The 24,523-nt window shown below is 37.4% G+C and overlaps 1 protein-coding gene across 2 annotated transcripts in view; it reads right to left on the bottom strand.

Moving 5' to 3' along the window:
- trip4 (thyroid hormone receptor interactor 4) overlaps positions 1-24,523 on the bottom strand; it is a 76,352-nt gene that overhangs the window by 34,374 nt on the left and 17,455 nt on the right. For both annotated transcript variants that reach the window (XM_038701799.1, XM_038701796.1), the window contains exon 12: positions 15,832-15,934. In XM_038701799.1, the coding sequence (XP_038557727.1) occupies positions 15,832-15,934 (103 nt within the window). The remainder of the gene's footprint in view (positions 1-15,831; positions 15,935-24,523) is intronic.

The raw sequence follows: 24,523 nt of genomic DNA on the forward strand, positions 1-24,523 counted from the left end.
CCCTATTGTGTGACATTTTATACACGTACTAATTAATCAATTCATTGAGAAGATAATCATCAAATTAACTGATAATTAAAGCAATTTTTAAGGTTAGTTGCAGCCCTAACTGACACATCCTTTTGCTCAAAACCACCAAAATACTAGGAGTATAAAGATACAGCTTACAGAAGCACTATATAAAAGGTTGAACCACTTATTCATGAAGGACAAGGTTGTGTGGATGTTGTCAGTGAGGTGGCAGCACTCAGGTTTTCCCCTGCATTATTTATTTTCCGTATTGGGGTGGTCTGACCTACTCCTGTAATGAGAACTAGAGTCACGGTCTGTTTGGAGTCCCGGGGCAACGCCGTGCAACCGTGTCCCAGGATCACTGCTCAACCACACAGGTCTCTACACAGCCACTGTTTGCTCAGACTTCACTTGGACTGTAAAAGTCAAGCCTTGTTGACACATCTGTGCTGTCTCTCCCCGGGGCTAATGGCTATTACATCTGTCTGCTTCTTTTCAGAGTGAAAGGAAAACTACCAGAATCAAATGCTCTTTTGAAAACAGGCAGAGTGAAAACACTGACAGCTGATGGAAAGTTGACAGCCTCCTCTGAGGGGAATTACCACTGTTGATCTTTCTCATAAGCGCAGTGAGGTGATTACATTGGTTAAGATGTGTGTTTGGAAAGAAATGTTGATGGACTTATGGTAGCAGTGTGTCAGTGTTTATACTAGTGCAAGTGCGTTTTTTACAGGTCACGCTTTACATTATTAGGTAATGTCATTTGCTTCTGAAGTGTGCCAAATATATATATATATATATATATATATATTATATATATATATATATATATATATATATATTTATATATATATTTATATATATATATATATATATATATTTATATATTATATATATATATATATATATATATATATATATATATATATATATATATATATATATAATATATATATATATATATATATATATATATATATATATATATATATATATATATAAAAAACGTTCCACAAAATTATTTCACACGGCTTCAAAGTGCTGCAGTGGACACTGGATATGAAACATTTTGTGACTTTCAGTATTTCATTTTGAAAAGTAAATATTGTATAGCTGAAAAACTGATAGATAATGCTGCCAGATGCCAGATGCTTATCACCATCTAAATTTGTATATTTATAATTATTTAAAGTGTATTATGTTGTTTTCATTCTAAAATATGGCCAACATTAGCATACAAATACATTTCTGAATGACTTTAAGACAAACAAATTGATTTATTTATTTTGTCAACTAAAAAAATAAAAGGACCTAGAATCTGATTTATTAGACAGGTAGATATAGTGGTTTATTGATATTAGCTTATCACAGATAAATCAATTCAGGGCTGCAATTAACAATACTTCTCTTGATTAATGGTTTAGTCTTGTTCAAATTTTTAAAGGTGACCGATTTTGCTTTTCGATATTTTCTGTCATATCTATAATATTGCAATGTTAATGTTAGGGCTGAACGATTAATCGTTTTCAAAATTAAATTGCGATTTGAAAGAGCGCGATTAGCTAATCGTGAAGGCAGCGATTAAAATGTAGGTTAATTATGCAGCACATCTGACCCCGTTTTAAACAGTCACGCAGTTAAAAATTCACGCTGTTGTCATCCTTGTGTGACAGACCTGCTCACCAATTACAAGTGCCATGCGCCTCCTGGCGGGACAGGGCATGTACATTTTACACCAACGTTGTTGACGTGTTGTTAATTTGTCCTTTCTTGTGCTTCAACCTCGGACAGCTCTCTCTGAGCCGGTTTTGTGCTGCTCGCCACAGACTACATTTCCCACATGGAGCATTTCAGAATATGAGCGTTTTGCCTGCCTGATTTTGCCGACTTGTTCAAATTTTGTTGATTTGTTTGGTTGTCCTTGATTTTTGAGCTTCTACCATTGTTAAGTAGGCTACGTAGTAAAATTCTTGTCAGTTTTATTTGTGTTTATTGTTGATACATGACCGGGAGTCTGCGCAGGGTGTTTTATTTTGAAAATAGACTGGATTCTCTATGCTGTTCTGTGTCTGACTTCCTGCCTGGTTCACCTGCTCTGTACTGCTTGATGAAGCTTCTGTCGAAATGAGACTGGCAGTGAATATTGAACTTTAGCTAAACTTGAAAAAAATAAAAATATATCACAAATCGAATCGTAATCGCAATATCTGGTCCCCAAATTGTTCAGCCCTAGTTAATGTTAAAAGTGGCCAAAGCTTTAACTGATGAGGTAAACGTATTTAAAAGAAATCTCTGTGAGCCAAAACCTCTGATTTCCTTCTCTTCTGAATGCTACGGTTTCAACTTTTTCCTACTCTTGGCTTCGCATGACATCATGCGGAGCCGGTTTTATATATATATATGGTCATTTGCATGTAGCCCTGTCTGTCTATACTGCTTAGCACAGGACGACACACCAGTCTTTTGAAGTTGTTCAATATGTCGCAAAGAAAGGGCTTTTCGGTTGAGACGGAAAATTAAGATTTAAACGGTTTTCCTAAAGAAGAAAGCATCAAAAAAGACTGGATCCAGTGGTTTTTTAGAGCCAACAACAGCTTGGTAAACACAGGGTCTTGGCCAATCAGAAAATAGTGGGCTCTATTTTTGGGGGGGAGAGGGGGGGCTACCATACAGGAGTCACATAACTATAATATAGGGCTGGAAATGCACTACAATGGGTCACCTTTAAGTTCTAGGTGATGTCTTAAAATTTCTTGTCTGAACAATAATCCAAAACCCAAAGATATTAATAATTTACCAATTCATTTTCTGTTGATCGATTAATTGACTCATCACTGCACCCCTAATTGGTATGTCTACATGTTGGCTGGTAACTAAAATCTGCAGTACAGCAAATGTCAAACATAGGTTATTACACAGTTTGTCCCCAGAGAGCATTGCCAAGTTTATCTTTTATGCGTTATCATTATGTGCATTATGGTTAGAATTAGGGCTTGACAATTTGACCTAAAATCAAAAACACAATTAATTGAACATTTTAACTCCAATACGATTAATACATTTGATTTGTTTTTATGCCCTCATAGTTCACAGACAAAGTTTGTACTGTAAATTAAAAATGGGATTTTTTTTCGATACACAGATGTCGAAAATCGATCATCTAAATTTTAATTAATAAGGTAATGTTAAGTGCACATGACAGAGACATGGTTCCCCTATATCCGGCGCATCGCTGCTGCTGAATTATGACCGCTGCTACTAAAATTTCACACAATTATTAGTATCAATACACCGCTAATGATTTTCACTCACACTCAACGCTGGGCTAGGTTAAATTACATCGGATGGAAGTTCAGAATTTTTTTTTTGCAATTTACGTTAAAAAAAAGAAAGAAAAGAATATTAGTCAGTTTTTGTTAAACTGTCAAATATCAGTACTGATAAAAATGAAGTATTCCTGGGAACTCGACTTTTTTGTTTCATTTCAGACTTTGGCGTAAAATGCACTTTGCAGTTGGGTGGAAAAGCATCCACTTACACTTTTGAACCACCTTAAATGATTCATTGGCCATGTCCAGTTTAACATCCTCACCTCTGTCAGCTACTTGAACTGTGCAAATAATCCACCTATTGATCCTCAATTCCTAAACCGACAAATTAACAAAATCAAGGCAGCAGGCTAACTGCATTCATGCTAACAAACAGACCTCTCCCAATCAGTCGAACACACCCACACAGACAGACAGACAGGAGTAATCTCTCACTAATCAAGGACATCGATCACATTGCAAAGCACATCTGTCTGCACCCTCCCCAGCGCTGACCCAGATTGATTGCTCTGACAGGCTTTGGACAGAGACAAAGAGGAAGGGAGAGAAAAGATGAACAGAATAGAGAAAACAAAGGAAATCTGGGAATGAAAACGGAAAAGTGTGGGCACACAACATAAGGATCCAGTCAAGAAAGAGACAGGGCAAGATGTGTTGAAATCTGTTTTTGTATCACATACTTCTATTTGCACATATGTAATCTGTGTTAAGAGAGATAATAAACAGCAAATATAAACAACAACCCTGACATTCTTTTGCAAAAGAACTGTGGTTAACAGAAGCCTATAAGAGAAGTTATTGCACCTTTTGTGTCTCAATTCATGTACACCAATCCATATAAATAAAGAATGTGAATAGAAACTATAGCGCGTTTGCTGCTTTGGAAGGAGATAAGCAGCTGAATGTTCAAACACTGGTTCAAGGTGGACTGAGGAGGAATGAGTAGCTTTTTACTTTAAAAAGCCCATGAAAACAACTATGACCATATCTATATATTATTTTTCTCTCTTGGTTAAAAAAAGAAAAGATCACTTGTACTGTGGAAATTATTTGGTTATAAAGCTTGTGTTTTTAAATTCACTGTGCTGAGTGCATGAAACAGGCATTCCTCACTGTGCTACACTTTCATCCATAATGTACTTCTCAAGACTAAATCAATTTTAACCTCAGGAGTATAATCCCCTCAGGCATCATAAGAAAAACTGGGTTGTGCAACAATACTGTAACATCTACAGTACATCTCAAGAAAGGACACAGTAAGTTTCTTATACACCTATAGAATATTTTAATCTCTGTAACACATTCCACATGTACGTTGAATGATTACTTCTTTTTTTTTTCAGATAAAAATTATAATTACATTACATTAAAGAACAATACCATTCATGTAGTAGACGTGCCATTTAAGAAAGCTCTGGCACGTCAAATGCTGATAGCTATGGGTTTTGTAATAGTGACCGATAAAGGCAGCAATGCTTAGTTAAGATAAGGAGAGACAAATCTATTGCTACAACAAAGAGCTATTTCTTTACACAGGCTTTTCACCCTTTACTGAGACGGGAAACCAAGAGGTTTCATTACCACGGGCAGCTGATAAAACCTCTGAGCTCAAGTGCAATCAAATACTACAAAGCTCTGAGGAAAAGTATATCTCTGTCAAGACTACGTCATCCAAAGAAAAATATTTTAATAATGTATAGAATGTTTTTAAAATCTGCCTCTGCAACCACATCTACATCAAAATACGCAACGATAATCGTGGAACGCAGAATTTATGTTAGATTTTTATTATCCAGCTCAATCTAGTGTATCCTTCAACAAAGTCCCAGATACGTACTTGGATCTTTATCTGCACCAAGAACTAATCACTTGCCCTTTCACCAAATTATATTGTAATCTGTTATGCTTTTGAGATATCCTCATGACACTGTAACCTCTGTGGCAAATGTAACAATTAATTCCCTCTTAATAGCCATTTTTTGAGCACTTTCTGTATATAATGGAAAAGTAACCAAGTGTAAGTTGTTTGGGACAAGAGCTTTAGTTGAGATTAAAGTGCGTGACATTCCACGTCAAATCTGTCTTTGTTCTGACATTTAAAGGACCGGATTTATTTCAGAATGGATGTAGACACGGTTCTGGGCAGTTGATAAAATTTACATGGACACAATGGATGCAGAAAGTATGATTTGGGCACAAGACAACACAGTACGTCCTTTCCATTCAAGTTTGTTCTTTGAAAAATACAAATTTCACAACAATAAAGCAAAGTACTCTCTATGTTACAGATCCTAATTTAGTTACCAGTGGATGCAGTGCATGCAATTCAGCATGCAGGAGTGTTGCCACTGAATCTGTAAGGACAAGCAGATCTAGTATAGCAAAGTTTATTGCTTGGGGCTCCCTCCTGCTCCCATGCCTGTGTGCTCTGGTCTCTGCTCAACAGCTCAGCTCTCTCCTCTCTCTTCTCCTCTCCTCTCCCCATTAACCGGCTGACAGATCAGTAATAAACACAGCCTGTCACCTTCAAGGCCTGCCTCTCATTTACTAGAGAACACATGAAACCCACTCTCTTGTTCCCTCACTATCTATCTCTCCCTCTCTCTCTCTCTTCCCTTCATCCGCTGGGCTCATTGGAGCTGAAACCTGATTTTTGGACCCAGCCACCTCCGAGGCAGAAAATTCTCCTCTGCACCCAGATAGTCCTGAAAAAGGGCATGAATATTAAATGGAAAATCCATGAATAAATAACCAAAAAAGGACTTCCGTTGCTGTAACCTCTTTCTGTCTCCCAGCAGTGGATGCGAGAGGAAGAGAACAGGGGAGAAATAGAGGAGAAAAAAAATTACGACCACCTCAGGAGAGAAGGTGGACATTTGTTAGGTAATTGGCTTTCTCTATTTGCAATCCCATGGTGCTGTGATTTCACACATAAAACAAAGAGATAATCAAAGGGTAACAGTGCAGCTGATGGTTAGTAGAGCAAAATTCAACTACGATATTTTCAATGGGAATATATGGTATTATTTCCATATGTGGAATATAAAATCCATAAATATTGCTACAGCTCAATAATGTATGTGTGGAAAATGCAAATGAGATTGAAAAGAGAGCTGGAGGTTCAATGTGTACAAGGGATAGGATGCTGAATGCATAACAAACAAAAAAGGAGAATCATTTATTTGTGATATATACTCACTAGTCCCTTGGCACCAGGCTGTTACACAGGAATAAGTAAACATAGATTATTTAGCTTCAAGCAATTCCCATAATGGTGCTTAATATGTATGGAATTGGATTTCAGTGGCCTGTATGTTTAAACAGGGCACATGGATACACTAGTGAATAAGTATGTGATGATGTTGTATTATATGTGTTATAATTAGGGCTGCCCTCTTAATTGACAAACTTTTCATTAGTTGGGTAGTCACAAAACCAACAAATTAAAACCTCAAACTTATTGCAACACCAACCTTATTTCTTATAGCACAGATATCACTTACCAGCGCACTGCTGCTAACTCTAGGTGCCATTAGCTAGTTAGTTCAGTTAGCTCAGTTAGCGGTCCTATTAGCTCTACCTACCGGAGCTTACAGCACTGGGGAAAGGAGCAAGTTATGATATACATCATCCATCGTTTTGAGTATTAGGTCTTGTGAAGTTTTTTATTCCTGTGTTTTGAACAATGAGACTTGTGTGATGTTATAGTGTGTACAGTGTGTCTCCTTTCTGGTTGTTCCAACACATTCAGAATCATTACAACTTGCCGTTTACAGGCAGCTTGCTTGGCCCCTTGAAAAATGTGTATTTTAAAATCTCATAATTCCTGTTTTGTATTTCTCTGTAATGTACTACATTGTTACCAAAGCTTCTTACAACATTCTTTCTCACCACTGGAACTCAAAACATTTTCTGATGCCCCAAAAATATATATTTAAAGCAACATTATGTATGATTAAGATTTTTTTGGAATTTGGCACCCCTAACAGAGTGTAATTCACCGCTGTCGTAACTAAGGACAGCAGTACAGGTGCATTTGTTATGATTACATTACTTATAAACAAAATTAGCAAGTTGACAACTTTGCTAACACAGCCAAACATCAAACAAATGTGACAACAGAAAGGCGGCAAGCTCGGCATCTGTCTTTCATCCTTTCAACTCTAAGCTCAAACCAATGAGTAAAAGCCAGTCTGAAATTTACACTTGCTCGGTCACTGTCTTTTTCTCTTTCTCACTTCCTCTGACGTTTTCTCCCAGTCTCTGCCATGAAATCCATATTGAGAACACCGAGCTAGCTTCTTATAGCTAATGTTATCTTGCTGAAGAGTCTTGTGACGTAGTGTCGTAAAGCATTAAGCCGAATAACTGCAGATGACAGGCTGCATCCCTCCAACTCCTCAACAAAGTAACACACTATCACTGTGTATTGCTATGTGTGGAAATCTTATCAATGTTGCTGATGGCATGTTTAAAAAATGACCAAATATTGACAGACTTCTTTATTAAAACAACATTGAGTTTGTTTGGCTGCACTGTAAACTCATACACCAGTGGCTCATCTTTTGTATTTCTCAGAAATTAGCTGCTCAATGAGTATTTGTTATAGTATTGAACAGCACTTGCTGTTACCACCAGTAACCACAAGTGCTGCCAAATCAACTAGGACTGAATTCCTAAGTTTTATAACTTTAAGGACCCATGGCCATTTAAGAGGTTGAGAATGTGTAACATGCACATGTCATCATGTAATGACACATGATAAAGACCGACTGAATTGCACTGTCTGCTCACAAGACATGAGAAATGAAGGCTAAATTTTGTAGCAGTTTACTTCCAAATAAAACAGCTAAACAATTTCCTCTAGTTAGACAGTGGTAAATTGGTGCAATTGTCCTATAATTACCCAGCTCATTGTTTTCTCTGACCTTTACACTTACACTTATACTACTGACATTGTGCACATTTAAGCAATTCCTTATTGCTGGTGACAGCCAGTTGGACAAAATAAAATATTTGGAGTCTAGAAACTTTATCAACCACAGCCTCTTTATATTGTTTACACCACTGAACAGATAATGAAACAAAGAAGATGGTGGATGTTAGAACACTGTCCATCAGTAATGGTGAGGAAATTAAAATTTCTTTAGATAATCTAAACCTATTTAACATATCAAGAGTACATGTCCATCCATGTTCAACAATCAGCAACTATGGTATTACAGTTTCCAAAAATAAGATACTGGGTGAGTAGAAATCTTTGGATAATAAAACATCATTATAAACATTGCAAAAAATGAGGACTATTCCAAATCAGTTTGCTCTTGACAACTGTTTGAATGGCTATTAAAACATAGCTGAATTTGGCTGTACATCAGAATAGACAATCTGAAGAAATGGAAGAAAACTGTCTTAAGCATGGTCCCCCAGGCTTAAGACAGGAGAACTACTTTGTCGACCTTGAGGTCCTTTAAAATGACTTCAGTCCCCAGTGATGTTGAGATTATATATGTCAATGACTTACGGTACTAGAGATAAAAAAGATCTCATCATGACCAGCTGCTGGAGCTGAATTTCTCATCTTAGCAATTATATGAATGATTTCTCTTCCCTGTAGTTGGATCAAACCTCAGCAAAAGAGAGCTCTTTTGTTTCTGCTGGAGAGCCATCAATGTGCCTAATCTTTATAGAAAAAGATAAGCCAATATTCACAAAGACTCACGGAATGCATATGCAATATCACATGGGTTATACATTCACCACCAAACTGAGTGTAGAGCTGGGAATGACCTTTTCTTCTTTGAACGCTGTTAAAGGACATTCTGTTTTGTTTCTATACTGGGAAACAATTACTTCCTTTCCTTCTGCATGTTCTATGAGAAATACTGTATGTGATTACAGGGATTAATTTACGCATATTTGAATGTATTGCTTGGCATTATGTTGGATAAACCTCAGAATCTTTAAACTCTGCACAAGATAAATGCATTTATTATCACCTACTTTGAAGCCTGACAAATTATGCCAAGATTAAACAAAATGCAATAGATGACTTGAGTTTATCAAGCACCTTTTCAGTACTCTATAGACTGATTCTGAACTGTTGCTGTCCTTTGACTAATTCGGTGCTTTTGTCAGTTGAACATAGAAGTACTTTAGTACGTTTTTCTTTCTTGCTGGTCCAGCACTCTTTAAACAAGGCTTAAAGCCATTTGATTCACTCATGGAACATTAGTCTGGGTATGCACTTTTCATGCTTGGAAGCAATCGTAATAGGAAGGTCAAACATAATTCTCAGGTTACCTAATGGTTTGTTCTGCAGAACAGCAAGTAGCAGCTTCTGCCTCATTCAGATACAACAGTCCCAGCATGTCTACCTTTTTAAGCTGATTTAGACAGTGATTCAAAGTTCTGGCTTCAATCACTTGGAAGAAGAAGAAGCAACATTAAGCCTAAATAAATTCAGAAGTCTAGCCTATAGAAATGTAGATTTCTTTTGTGCGTTCAAGGAACAGACACATCTCTAGCTATATGCAGTTTAAAATGACAAAGGGGATGGAATAGGATTGGCTTATGTCAGGAACAAACTACCTTTCTGACTATGCAAAAGAGTCGCCATCACACACTGAATCAATTACAATAGATTGCGCTTAGATTCCCACCAGACTACAGGATCTTGTTCACATTTGTCCAGATTCTAGTCATAAAATTAAACATAATTGTCAGTTCAGTCAAGGATCTCTACATTCTACAGATAATGAATTGTCCACTGTGTCATATTTTTTCTCAGACTAAAGACGACCAACCTCTCCATAATTTGGAATATCAGTTGTTAAGATGAGGGTTATAATTGACATCATTTAGTGTTTTTACATCTATAGCTGATGTCATGAAACCGTTTTTGACAGGGTCCAGTCATTTAGACGCATTCTAACACATAGTGGTATATGAGTTGTGTTTCACTTTTCTAGCTGTGTGTACATAGCCACGCCATACAGAGGAGGTCGGGCTACTAAAAACATGGGTGGGGGGGTTGCGGGGAGGGGTGAAGGATAGCTATAAGCAAGGGAAAAAGGAGATGTGGGTTCATGTCAGTGAGCCAAATAGCTTTCAACACCCAGACTGACCTTCAGCTTACACAGAAGCACACACACAGTGATACAAATGTTCACAGGATGTGACCATAAACCATAATGGACATCCCTTATTATAGGGAGTGAGTCTTGGCTGTAAGCCATTTTAAATGTCACAGACTCCTCCACAGAGCAATGACTGATCAACCTGAGTTTGCATCTAGCATAGCCAAGCATATTATCTACAAAGCCAACTGTAAAACTGGCTGGCGAGAGAGGCATCACATTATTTGATAATTGCCAAATGAATCCAATAAAGTTCATCCATATACAGATGTGCTTCTCCAACCTTTCAAGCTTCCAGCTATTACTAAACTGTCAATAAAGCAAAGCATTTTGCTAGTGCTCCCGATCGAAACGAGAAACAACATGCTAGACAGCAGCATCATGCAGCTTTCAGCTTATTCATTTGTCTTGCCAATGACACAAATCAAAACAATCCCCATTCATATAAAACATTAACAGTAGCACATTTACAAGCCCAAAATGCAGAAGAAAAAAAATGGCAAGTGAAGAAATACAAACCTCTAGTAAAGCAATTAGACCAATATATTTTTCATCACTAGTTGGCAAACCAACAGATTTATGAATCAATTTAGTGTTTTACACACTGAGAGGCTCAGGAAGAGATTCTATCCTCAGGCCACTAGGATCCTAAATTAGGTCACTGCATAAGACTGCCCCACCTCCCCCAATCATACACATATTTATTACTAATTTAAACTCTTTAAGTGCACAAATTGAAGGAACTGGCAGGTTTACATTTCACCGTGATTGTACCTTATACGAGTACACGTGACAAGTAAACTTGATTGATTGATAAATGTATGGGGATTAGAGCAGTTATGTGTATTTGAACTGTATGTAGCCCACTGTATACCCCAGGAAGAGTAGTGGCTAATGGGGATGTAAATAAACAACAAACAATACAAACCAGGACTAAAATCCCAGCTATCATCTGACAGACTGTGCAGACAAAACAGACTTGAATTTCTGTAGTTTCTTAAACTTCAGTGGTTAATACTTGACAGGTTGATATTTTGTCATATTAAAGCTTGTTGCTGTTAGCAGGGGGAAAGGTTCTTTGCTGTGCTGGAATTCCGGCACGGGACATTTTATATTTGACAATTTATTATTATTAAACATAATAAAGAAAATTTTTTTAAAACTGTTGCGTGAAATGTGTGTATGAAGCACCAGTCCTCAGCACACTTGGTGGCTCGGTGTATAAACGACGGCCTGGTACTGCCTGACTATGTTGACACTCATTGGCTATTGTAGGCTGTGGACACTAGGGCATGGAAGTTTCTACTGGATCGATTAAGGTGTTGCTCAAAAGGTCAATGTGTAGTAGCTTTTTTTGTGATAACTGTAGTTAAGCTAATATAAAACAAAATGTTGAACTTGTTGTTCTGCATGAATGATTATTGACCCATTAACTAATTAGAGACTGACCACCATGTAGATAAGGGTTTAATGAATGAAAACTACCCACAAAAATGAAACTGCTGTTTTGTCAACTGGAATTAATATTGTACTAGTGGTCAGTTATATAGTATACTATTATCTGAAATTATAATGAATACACTAACATTAGCCCTAGTGACAGCCGATACACACGACAACATGTGAATGGGGAGTACCAGTAGGGCTTGGCAATACAACAATAACAAATGTTCAATAAATGTTTGATTTTGTTCATTTGAATAACAAACAAATTAGCATATTTATCTATACATATATATCTATATAAGATATTTATTTTGTTAAAGAAACTTAATTTTACTCATGCATAATTGTTGAAAAAATATTGGTAACACTTTCTATGAAGGTCATCGCTATAATGACTAATGCATATATTTATAACACAATATAATGCGTCCATAAAACATAACAGTTGTTATAATCACTTACAAACATGCATTAGGCGCATTTTGATTTAATGTTTTATAACTAATAGTAATACCAGTTTATGTCAATGTGCGGCAAGAAGTGGTTGTCTTTAATTGTCCACTGCATCTGTTAGGGACTGTCCATAGGCTCGCCATTCATCTGTGACAATATCTGAGCCTCTTCTTACATGATGTTGGTCGGCAACAGGTCTTCTCTTGAGTGATCTTTCACCACCCTGACAATGGGTGTTCTTGATGTAACGCTAATTATGTTGTGTTTTTGTGCTAAACTGCAAAATGTTCAAAATTCATACAGATTGTTCATAAAGTGAAGAAACGTAAATAAAAGTTGTTTTCCTGCGTAAAAATGTGTGTCACTTTACTTAAAGCAAACAATTACGTGTTATAAGGTCTTATAATTAGTTCATATGGTATTATGTCCACCTGTAATATATTATACAGGGATAGATATTTTAACACTTTACTTAAAGCAAACAAAGACATGCTATATAACTTTAAACATTACTATAAGCTATTATTCCATTTTATATCACTAATTCTAAATGGTGACTAAAGTGTATTTATAAAGAGGCAGAGTCGGTGGTTATAATGTGTTATGGAACATGGTCGGAGATTCTTGCCGCACATTGATATAAACTGGTATTACTATTAGTTATAAAACATTAAATCAAAAGGTCATAATACGTCATGAACTTTGCTATAGCGCCTAATGCATGTTTGTAAGTGATTATAACAATTGTTATAATGTCTTATGGACGCATTATATTGTGTTATAAATATATGCATAAGTCACCTTCATAGAAAGTGTTACCAAAATATTTTATCATATTTGTTTTGAATGTTCTACCTCAGATATTTGAAGTGATCCACTGTTTGGCATCAAGTGTTTGTTCTCACCATAAAAAATGTTTAAAACCACAATTAACTGTCTGGTTTCTTCAACTTTCGCTCAGCAAAATCAGCCTTTAAACTTGAAAGAAATAATGATTTGACATTTATAATGATAATTATCTATATCGAATATTGAAATATTTATCTTGATAACATTTTTGGCCATACTGCCCAGCACCTATTTTTTTATTTATCACCTATTATATGGGGTGGCAGAAATGCATGAAATGAATGCAACCAGAATGCATGAAATTATCATCATCATATACGTATTTCCACACTGAAATTTCTTCTAAACAGTGTACAAGTATCTTCTCGTCTTGTTCTTGTGAAGTCAGTATTGTGTTTCCTCATGTGTCATTAGCTAAGTATATGTCACACTCCTAATCTGAGCCCCACTTTTCAACAACAAGTTACGCTCTTGCCCCCGACCCTTCATCTTTGTCGTAACCCACGAACACATTTCAGGCACAGAAAACTTTCTTGCTTTAAGCCCTGTGTTCGTTTGCTATCAGCATATTTATCAAGGCTCCCACTCCCATTTTCCGCAACATGAGTACAGAATTTACTTGATGAAATAATCGGTCTCATGAGTCACACAATACATATTTTACGTATTACCAAGGCGCTGAAAAAAAAACAAAAAAAAAACAGAAATCATCATTGTTATGTAATGAAGCACTAAGTCTGCTGAAAGGAATGGAAAAGCAGGAAACTGTACACTTTTCTTGCTCATTCTGATGAGGCATGAGATGGTTGGCAATGTCAGTGACAAGCGGATCTTGTCAGTGTAAGCTGCTGGGAGAGCAAAAAATACTTGTGCTAAGCCCCCCTGAGTAAGATGAGCGGCAATGCCTTGACCCGTGAGATGCAGTGGGAATTGAGGTGGAAGTGGGGGGGCGAGGGAGCAAGATGGTGAGATAGTGAAAAGCTAGCTGGTGACAGAAGAATAAGTCATGCTGGAGTGTGTAGGTCCAGTATGTCAGGATAACCAATCCAGATAACAGACTTAACAGGTACAGCAGGGAGCATATTGAAATCAATGAATGCTACATGAAAATAGCATGCAATACATGCAAAACTGTACATATGCATCGAATGAAGACATGCAAATTAATCCAACAGATCAACAAACTGTATGTAACATTTATTTTATTAAAAGATGGGTTGATAACTTTGCTATTATTTTGCAGATTTGTGGTATTCTGAAATACTTTATTTGATCTGATTTATGTGATGGGACCCTAATATTAAAAATATTTTACAGGTGTCCTACATCCAGTGTAGTATATTCAGAATTATCAACTGGTGGTCTTTGTCCATATTTGGGATATAATGCTCTTACATGTCAATTTGTTACATTATGTGGGGGTTTTGTGTTGTTAATCTCAAGATATTAAATGCTAGTTTAACTGAAATAAGGATAGCAGTCTCCAGACAGCATTACTAAAGATGTGTCAGAAAATTTGTGGTGGTAGTGATGGTTTGTATGTATGTTTGGCTCAGAATAAGTATATCAAATTACACGTGAGAGCCAGAGCTGGAAAGGCAGTTGGACAAAAAGGAAGTGAAAGAAAAGTGAAAAGTGTTAGCTTTGCAGAAACAACTGTAGCGACAGTTTGTTTACCCACAACTTAGCTAACGTTAGTTACATTACTTGCTGTTTTGTTGTTCACTCTGTATCATGGTACTTGTCATGTTGGATTTCTCGATAAATCGCACCTTTAATAAGTGAAAATGAAATAAAAGTACAGGAGCACATGAGCAGCTTAATTTTTCATATTTTAAATGCAATGTCCTGAAAACTTCTATATCAGTAATCAAATTCAACACATTTTTCAAGACCAGCTGACATCCAATTGGACAAGCACTTCATTTTATTTGAGACTGTTCAGGTCTGTGCTAAACCTTTTGAAGCTTTTCAACGGTCCCTTATTTAAAAAAAAATGCAGACAAGGTCATCACAACCATTTCAGTCGAAAAACTAAATAAAAAAAGGGCAAATGTCCTGCTACATTTTACCTTGAGCCTCCCAAAAAGCCATCTTCATCGATCTGGAAAGGTCTGAAAGAGGCACAGCTGCATAAACAGTCCTCTAAACTCTTTAGAGGGTTTTGAAATATTAACAAAAGAGCTTGCAGGTACATCATTTTGCAGCAGCATCTATGGCAGCAGAGGGAAAATGTGTTTGACTCCTATTATAAATCACACAATACAGCAACAACATTGCACATCCAGGCCTGGCTTGTCCCCCAGGCAACCTGACAGCAAAACCCTGTCTTTACAGATGGCTCTCAGAGAGGATCTGTTTATGTGTACGTGAGAGAACGCTTTGTGTGTTTGTGTGTGCAATGTTGTTATATTAATGAAAATATAGTAATCAGAGCCCACGCTCAGAATTATCACTCTTTTACATGTCCATTTATGTATGCATGTGAGCATACAAGTGCAGAGGAGGAAGCTGATAAAAAATAAAGACATAAAAAATCCTTAGTCGGCTCAGGCTAATTTCATCCACTCCACTTCCACTTTCATGAAAGAAGTAGGACTTACATATCTTGTGCTTCCCTTTCATGGGGAATTTCACCAGTAGCTCCTGGGGGTTGGTGCATATGAAGACAAATGGGGAAGCCGACTCCTCACAGGTATCAGGGAACTGCAGTAGGGAGGGCGAACAAAGAAAAGAACAGTTTAGCATCATCTTACAGAGAACTAGCATGGCCATATTGTGCACAGAATATGTTAAAGCTCATGATGTCTGGTATCACGGTTATGAATCATTCAGTGAATGTTCTTGTTTATACACCTACATCATGCGAGATGTCCTCCATGCCTGATGTAATACTACACGCCTGACAGCAACTGATAGTTAGAGTCTCTTTGGTTCTTATGTGCTATAATTCACAACTAACGATGCAGTTGCTAATGAGAGCAGTTGCACCACTTGCCAGCTGTAAAAATGAGACAGAATTAATTTCAACCAGCACCAAAATCCATGCTATCCAGACTTATTCAGATGCAATATTGTATGTATGCACAATATCAAACAGACAGTATAGAATCATACAAATACAAATGTTGAGCCCATGTGTACAATATTTATGCGCTCATCTATTACACGTCCTGTAACTTCAAACATATCATAATTCATCAAGAACATTCTTCTAAATCTGACATTTAACCACATCCATGACATATTTATGCATACCATACAACATGACATATCACATTCCTATGAAGAAGAGGGTGTTTTACAGCACATAATTGACAGCAGCCCACAGCAAACAGGAGCATAAAGATAAGAGAAACCTTCTCTCTCCCTGTGTTATTGATTGGTCTCTCAGGTGAGAGTAGGGAATTGACTGACACAGTGACAAAGGAGTCATCTTTCCCATCACTGGCAGCCAACGGCTCTCAGCTCATCCAATTTCCTCCAGCGCTATCAGATAGTGTCCATGATTGCATCTAGCCAGCCAGGAAGCGGCTCTTTTCATGACAGCATGCTTTACCCCCCTTCTCCTCGCTCTCTTTTCACAGTCGCTCTATCTCCCTCAAAGGAGCAGTGAAGGTTGTGACAAATTTGGGGCTTTTAAGGGAAATCAACAGAGTCGGCAACTCATCTGTATGGTCCGTGACAAACTGGGGAGCGATGATAAAGATGTTTATTTCAGATTACAGTCCATGACGACTTGAGTGTAATACACTGGTGAGTGATGAAATATGTAAACACTCAAAGTCGTTAGACACTTGTGGGGACCCTAAAAGAGACCCTTGATTCTTCCCTCAAAATAACAGAGTGATTCCAATTAACTTAGGTCTTCCCATCAAGTGTGCGGTCTCCAAGTTATAAATTCCTGACAGCCCTTCAACAAAACTATCTGTGATTTAGAAGGGGTTAAACAAGATGAAGGCTGAGTCCAGAAATGTTGTGTTATAGGATCGAGGCTGGCAGCGGTCTATATTTTTCTTAATGTCATCAAATACCATGAAAAGATCAAAAGGTGCCATGTGGAGTTTTCTTGTAAGCAAACAAAGTTTCTGGTTACATTCAGCAATAAATCATTGAGTGACGTGTGAAACCATTGTCAGGAATGTGCATCACGTCTGCCACGTGCTCGTGCATCCTCTCGCACACGTGAGAACAACCACTCTGAAAAAAATAATTTCCCCATAGCACTAATAGTGGTCAAAAACTCCACAGGGTACCTCTAAACCAACAATGAATTTATCTTACCGTCAAACTATTGACTATGTAGCTCAAGTCTGATCTTTAGCCTTAGCTTTAGTTGACTAATCAATTAGTTGATCAAGAGAAAAAATATTTTGATGAATTAATAAAGTTTCGACTGTTGGTTAGACCAAACAAGCAGATTGAAGATGTGAGCTTTGACCTTGTGATGGTCATTTTAAGAGGTTAATTGATTCATTGCAAAAACATAAACAACAAGTTGCAGGCCTGTTTGTCCGCGTTTTTATAGATTTACGTCTTAAGTGGGAACCAATGGGGTTGGGGCTGAGTGCCTCAGACAGGGTAAGGAAGTTAAAAAGTATTCAGAGAACAGACTAACACATTGCTTTGGTCTTGGACTTTTGTTTACAGTAAGAAATACATAGAATAACCTCAGACAATCAGTGTCCAACCAAATTCATACAGCCCTTTTCAGTTGAGGAACTAGCGTCCCACTGTAGCAATTAACACAGATCAGAGTAGAAAGAAGGAATCCCTTCTTTTTTTAACTAGTCAGAGGGAACATTAATTTCCACCTACAATGTAAAGATCAATCCTGTTAACTGTTAAGGCCAGGGGATGTTTCTCAAATGGCTTACTAAGGTGAGCAGCCTAATTGTGTCCATGTTAGACACTTAGAATGACACTTAATCCAGAGTGATTTAGCATTATGCCCAGTGATTACTTTTAAAGACCTGTTAGTCAGCGTCATTCATTGTTAGATTTATACAAAATCGGACATAACTGTATGGTTTACCAGTGTTTCAATTGGAACTACAGTTACCAACCTGGGTCCTGTGCGAGAGGCAATGACCAGGGACTAAACTTAACAGTCTGGTGTAAAACGGTCAAATGTTTGTCGAACACATCCTATAGCCGCTTTAAGCATGTATGCCTTTTATGTTAATGTGATGACAATTTAACATTTTGGGTTTATGGTTGACATGGCCCTGGTCACTTTTACATAAAAATAGCAAAAGCCATCTTACTTGGCCGGACCTTATAACATTTCTGTATCACTTTCATCACAGCACCAGTCAGAATTAAATGCCGCCAGATTAACATGAAGGCTGCAGCAGAACACAAAATTAACATACAGAGAGAGACAGATGTGCGTCTTGTTCCAATAACTTGATTATTTTACTCATTTATGTACATAAAGTGTTCAATAAACTACAAAACACAGTGAAAAAGACAATTTTAAGTTGTTGAGATTAATATCTTGTCATATCAGATCAGTCTATAAAACGTTTTTCCCCAGAGTGCAACGGGAGCAGAGGTGATTACCGGTAGTAATAATACCAGCATTTTCAAATTTCATTCATGCCAAATGTTGAATAAATGAATATCCAGCAAAATTCTTTTTTCAGCATGAAAGCATTAAAATTAAATTAAAGTCCCCACTTAAAGTCCTGTCATTCGGTGATTGTGCATGTCAAAACAGGCACCTGAATTCGCTCTCTAATAAGTTAAATTGTGAAACTGATGTGAAAGAAAGGTTAACGTAAAATACAACTACAGTATCTCTGCATGACAAAAAGCCGTGCACGACGAACAGCATGATTAAGCCAGCAATGTTATGTATTCTATGTCTGAAAAGGGCCTGTGTATAAGTGGTGAGCCTGCAGGCCCTGGAAAAGCACAAAAAGCTCATAAAAAATGACACAGAACTTCAAATACCATGAGAATATTTCTTTGACCTAAGAATAATGACATAAGAAGTGATGAGAGAAGAAAAATAGTATAAATAGTGATTAAAAGTGTGAATAGGAGATGATTCAGAAGGAAGAAAGCAACATGAGGCACTTCTGGAAAAGATGAGTTCAGCCTCATTTGAGATCATTACAAAAAATCTCACGTTGCACAAGATGGCTGTATTGTCTGAGGTACTCGAGGAAACAAAATGGTGGTGGTCTCACTAAATTCAGATAAAACAAGCGTAGCTGCAGCCTGGGTTAGCGTGTATTCATGTGAAACCCCGCCAGTTGCCTCCTCTTTCATCCTCCATTAGCTAATTAGCATTTAAAGCTGTTGAATGTGCTGCTTTGCCTCACTACCTCCCCCACCTAATTGTTTCCATTCCATGTTAATCAAAAGGGCACGAAACATTGTGGTTGTGTGACAAGGAGGTTTGCTAAAGCCCTCCATATTCATCAGGAAGGATCTAATGTAGTCAGAGTGGACCTGCTTACAAATTGGAATTAGGCTGAGCTTGTTGGGAAACACAAGTATTGAATTAAAAAGTTGTTATGTGGAATTACGTCAAACCACTATAGGTGACAATGACATCACAGTTAATTCAGTTAAGAGTGATTTGAGTCGTTAGTGTACTAGTTTCTTTGCATGAAAGGTCAGGGTTACAGCCCTAGGGCATTCTGGGTAGGGGGGCCGGTGTGTTTGACATGGGAGAGATCTGAGGGTGTATGTTTAGTTCTTTTGACAGGTGCATTAAAATGCCTCAGTGGGAATAGAGTATCACTGGTTGGTTGCCTCAGGCTAATTTACTCAGAGTTAGAAGTCAGACAATTGTGAGACAAGGACTGTGCAGCTTCTGTTTGCTCATAAACATCACTGGCAATTGGCTTGTGTTTAACAAAGAAATGCCTCTACTTCATGGCTGGCTTCCAAACTGGGAAATCAGAAAATAAATACAAATACACTTCAACGTTGCCACTGTGCCAACTCATGATAAATCTAAGAGGAGGAGTTTAGTTAGCTTAGCTTAGCATAAAGAAAAACAGGTGGAAATAGCCAGCTCAAACACCTCTAAAGCTTGTTATAGCGTTGCTTGATTATTCCATACAAAAACTGAAGTGTAAAAACAACACGTTTATCTCATTGTCCTTACTATGTGGAACTATTCCTTTAAAAAGTTGTCTCTACATGAACCATTATTCAGTAGGTGATTTTCAGCCAAATATCAGTAAAAATATTTTGTGGTTAATCAGTTTAATCAGCCAAAGGATGGAAAACCAGTATGTGCACAAACTATTTAAATTGAAGCATCTTTTTATTTTCAGGCTAGAAAACGATGCTTAAATAATATGTGCTTAATCAGATGAGTGGGAGTTAAGGAAAAAACATGCTGTAAATATGGATTGAAAACATTTTTACAAGAGCCCAGCTGAATGAATAACCACACACAAAATACTAGACAGGAAAATAAGGAGGTGAAGCATTCATAAAGCTTCACAAGCTTCTTCAGGGACTGCCAATTCAATAAATTGTTCACTATTTAATTCGCTGGGATCCAGCCAGAGGGGATTCAACAATAACCAACTGTAATAATATGAAATTCACAAATTCATTGGAAAAAGTAAAAAGGGACAATGGGGCACAGGCTGCTGGAAGGAAGCCTTTGGCTATGATAAAATAACAGTGGCACAGAGGGCAGGGAGAGGGCACAGTGGCCCTATTGCTCTTACCTTATCCTTATAATAAGGCAACGTGTACTGAGGTTCATACTTCATACGAGTCTTTCATCAGCTTTCCTTCAACACATCAGCTTCGTTCTGTATACTGTATGATTCATTCCAACATTTGATGAAAACAACATCTATCTTAATAAAACCAACTAATACAGAGCCAGGGTTTGATAGCAGAAACACAAACCTTTGAATCCAAGCTTGTCAAGTAACAGTTCAACAAGCCAACACTGTTCCCTCTCCTCTCTCTACAATGTCTCTCTCTCTGGCTCTTTTCAGCTGCTGTCGGCAATTAAGGGCAGCAGAGACAAGTAATCTCCTTCTGGGCGACAGGACCAGACCAGAACAGGCATGTGGAGTGGTCTGTGCAGTGGTGGGGGGGGGGGGCTGCGAGGCCCTAGCCAGGCCCTGCTTGGCTGCACTCAATCTCAGCCCAATAAAAAGCCCTTCATTGGCAGGGTGCAACTGAGCCAGACGGGCTGGGAGCATGTGGCTTTTAAAAATGAGGAGGGTGGAATAAGGGGGAGGGAGGCACAGAATGAAGGGAAAGAGGAGAGGGGGAGAACCAGAAAGTAAAAATGAGCATTATGATTCGGTAAGAAAGACGGATAATTTGAGTACACAACACAGAGGCAGTGATTTTGATAGATAGGGATCTACACAAAGCCAACTGTGTCTTCCCAGAAAGGTCACTTTTGGAAGACTTAGCCAGCTCTGTCAAGGCTGGTTTCACCCTGGGAATGGAGAAACAGATGGGTTGTCTCTGAGCTATGGGTTACATGTAGGAGGTGAAAGGGTGTTGTTGGGAACAGTATGCAAAAGCAATCGTTCGCCAATCTTTCTTTAATCTATCATGTTCACCAAACAACACAAGCCTGTTTCTGGCATTCATTAACCCTCCAACAAATGCAGCTGCCCTCAGGAAACTATACTGTAACTGCCTTTCAGCTTTTTGTGTGTGTGTTTTTTTAAGTGTATTATTTGTTTTTCCATCGCTGCACAACACGTTCATCTATGTATCATGTATCATAATTCAAAACGCTGTCTTTCTAGTTTTGTAGAGAGCACACTCAAGTATGTCTATAAATGCTTGAGTGTAAATAGGGTTTGGTCAAACCTCTGCACTTTTTAAGTATTGACCAAATTGTATCCATCAAAAATAGGTTATTCTTTACTGAACATAACCAATTTGTACTACACTGTAAATTGTCAAATTGTGGACAAAGGCCTTTATTCAACTGAAGACAAAGCCAGGCATTAATCTGAGGCATGCTATATAAATATATAGATTTGATCGTATTTTAGTAAGAATCCTTCCTGTTTTCTAATGTATCCCCATCTGGTGTTTGCTGTTAATGCAAACTCATTCCTCCATCTGTTCCACATTAAAAGCCTTCCAGCGGTTCAGGAGAAATAATCTTTTCACGTCACATTTACTGTGAAACATCTGCAGGAAGTGTTGAGTTTCTTAAAGGGCAGCTTAACATCATGAATGGCGGCAAAGTAGAGCTGATGAGAATGAATGAAACAGCGAGTGTGAAGAACATTTCTATTTAAAAGGAGAGATACATGTACATATTGCTTGAATGATGGCAGTCATGGCATAAAAATGTAAATTGGGAATTGACCATGCCAGTCATTTCAGTACATGTACCAGTCATTTTGTATTGTACTTCTGTTCCCTTTGTCTTATTTTATGATTTCACACTTTTATTCATGAATTCAATGTAACTTAGTAAAACAACACATTTTACTAGGACTAAAAAGCGTGTTTTGGTTTTAGATCTTTTTATTAGTACAATATTGTATAATACCCCTTTGCTCCTCATTGTTATTCCATGTATTACAGATGATCTGGTATTGGTACCTCAAACATGGCCACGGTAACTGGTGGCTGCATCAGTAGATATTTAAAGAACAGCTAAGGTGAATAGGAATATTTTGTTAACTGGTTTATTCATGTAACAAAGAGGCTCAACTGCAAGTATCAACGGATCATGTAAACAGCTTAACATAAACAGGCAAATTACACCATGCATGTAAATTTAGCCAGTGGCCTCTTCAGAAGCATCATTGATTTCAGCTATCTTTCAGACTTCAGTTGAATATTGTATTTTCCTGGAAACCAAGGCCAAAACATTGTCTATATATTGATATATTTATATTTTTTATTGACTGGCCTTTTTGCATTAATAGAAACCTTATAATCTTTATATAATGGACCACTGAAATGCAGGCAGGTCATTTAAGTCCAAACAAATGATGAGCATTTCAATTCAATAATAACAAGAATTGCTCAGCCCATGCCTGAAATGGGTGTATTACAGAGCATAATAACTAACTGAAGCGGATGAATCAATTGTTTAATCCAAACTAGAGCAGAAACGAGTAGTCAATTAATCAACAAGTCGATAAGACAATTGTCAGAAAATCTATCAGCAACTATTCTGATGTCAATTAATCTTAAACTAAACTTTGAGATGTCACTTCTTCAATTAAGTGTGAAGATAGCCGTCAGAATAATCTGTAATGAAAATATAAGAGGACTAAAACACATCCTTAGCTTTTATACTAATGATGTAATGAGCACCCTTTTATCTATTTCAATCTAAAAAAAACTACCTGCAATTAATGTCTGTATATAGACAAAGGTTTTTATCGTTAGCTACAGGGACCATCACATGCCCAACAAATTCTCAGACACCATTTAACAACCCTTTTAAAACTGGAAGCAAAAAGTGCAAACATATGTAGTCTCAGCTAGTATGGACTTTTCCATCTGAACAGGCAGTTACTGCAACATAGTTTTCTCCTTTCATTGGAGCTCAGGCACACTGAGTTGCACAGTGATGATTAAAAATTTAACATACTCCTTCACCTACAGAATCAACTGGTGTCAAGTTGGAGAGTGAACATTAATTATCTAGGAGTGTCCAACACTGGCTCCTGAATTTTTACATTATTAATATCCTCTACACAACGAGACATGTCTCATTATTAGAAGCTCAGCACTGGGGCCACGATTTTCCAATTACTGCCACCGTGTCAGTCTACTCAACTGCATTTCTTTCGCCTTAAAAATGCTCCCTGTTTCAGTACAACTAAAAGGTCATTTAGCACATTTTGCACTGATAAAAGGTAAAACCCCAAGTCACAACATGCAGGTTTGTACTTTGAATACATTGCAATGTTTACCTTTGTCTTTTTTAATCAAACCATCAATGCAATGTGACAGTTACATTAAACTAGTAAGTGAGGAATCTTGGCAGGATTCACTGATATTAACTATGATGCCTTGGTGTATTTCTACTGTGGTGTTTAGTCCAAGAACCAACTCTGTATGCCAGCAATTGAGGCTTTCTTAATGTCTTGATGTAAAAGACTTCAAACTGTCACAAGACTGCAGAGCAAAAAGTATTAAATTATATTCTACTCTCCTGCCTCATAAGCTTAACAATTGAGTGCTGAAAAAAAAAGTTGGTAAAGAGCAAGCCACACATTAGCCGTTTAGCTTGCAATAGTGCTGACAGGTGTAGTGAAGTCATGTGTTTTTGCAGGGAGATTCACACAGACTTAGCCCAGTTCCACTTTC

This window comes from Micropterus salmoides, unplaced genomic scaffold, assembly GCF_014851395.1.
Source record: "Micropterus salmoides isolate LMB-PRFRI ecotype aquatic unplaced genomic scaffold, ASM1485139v1 Ms_hic_scaffold_6, whole genome shotgun sequence".
Lineage (NCBI taxonomy): Eukaryota > Metazoa > Chordata > Actinopteri > Centrarchiformes > Centrarchidae > Micropterus > Micropterus salmoides.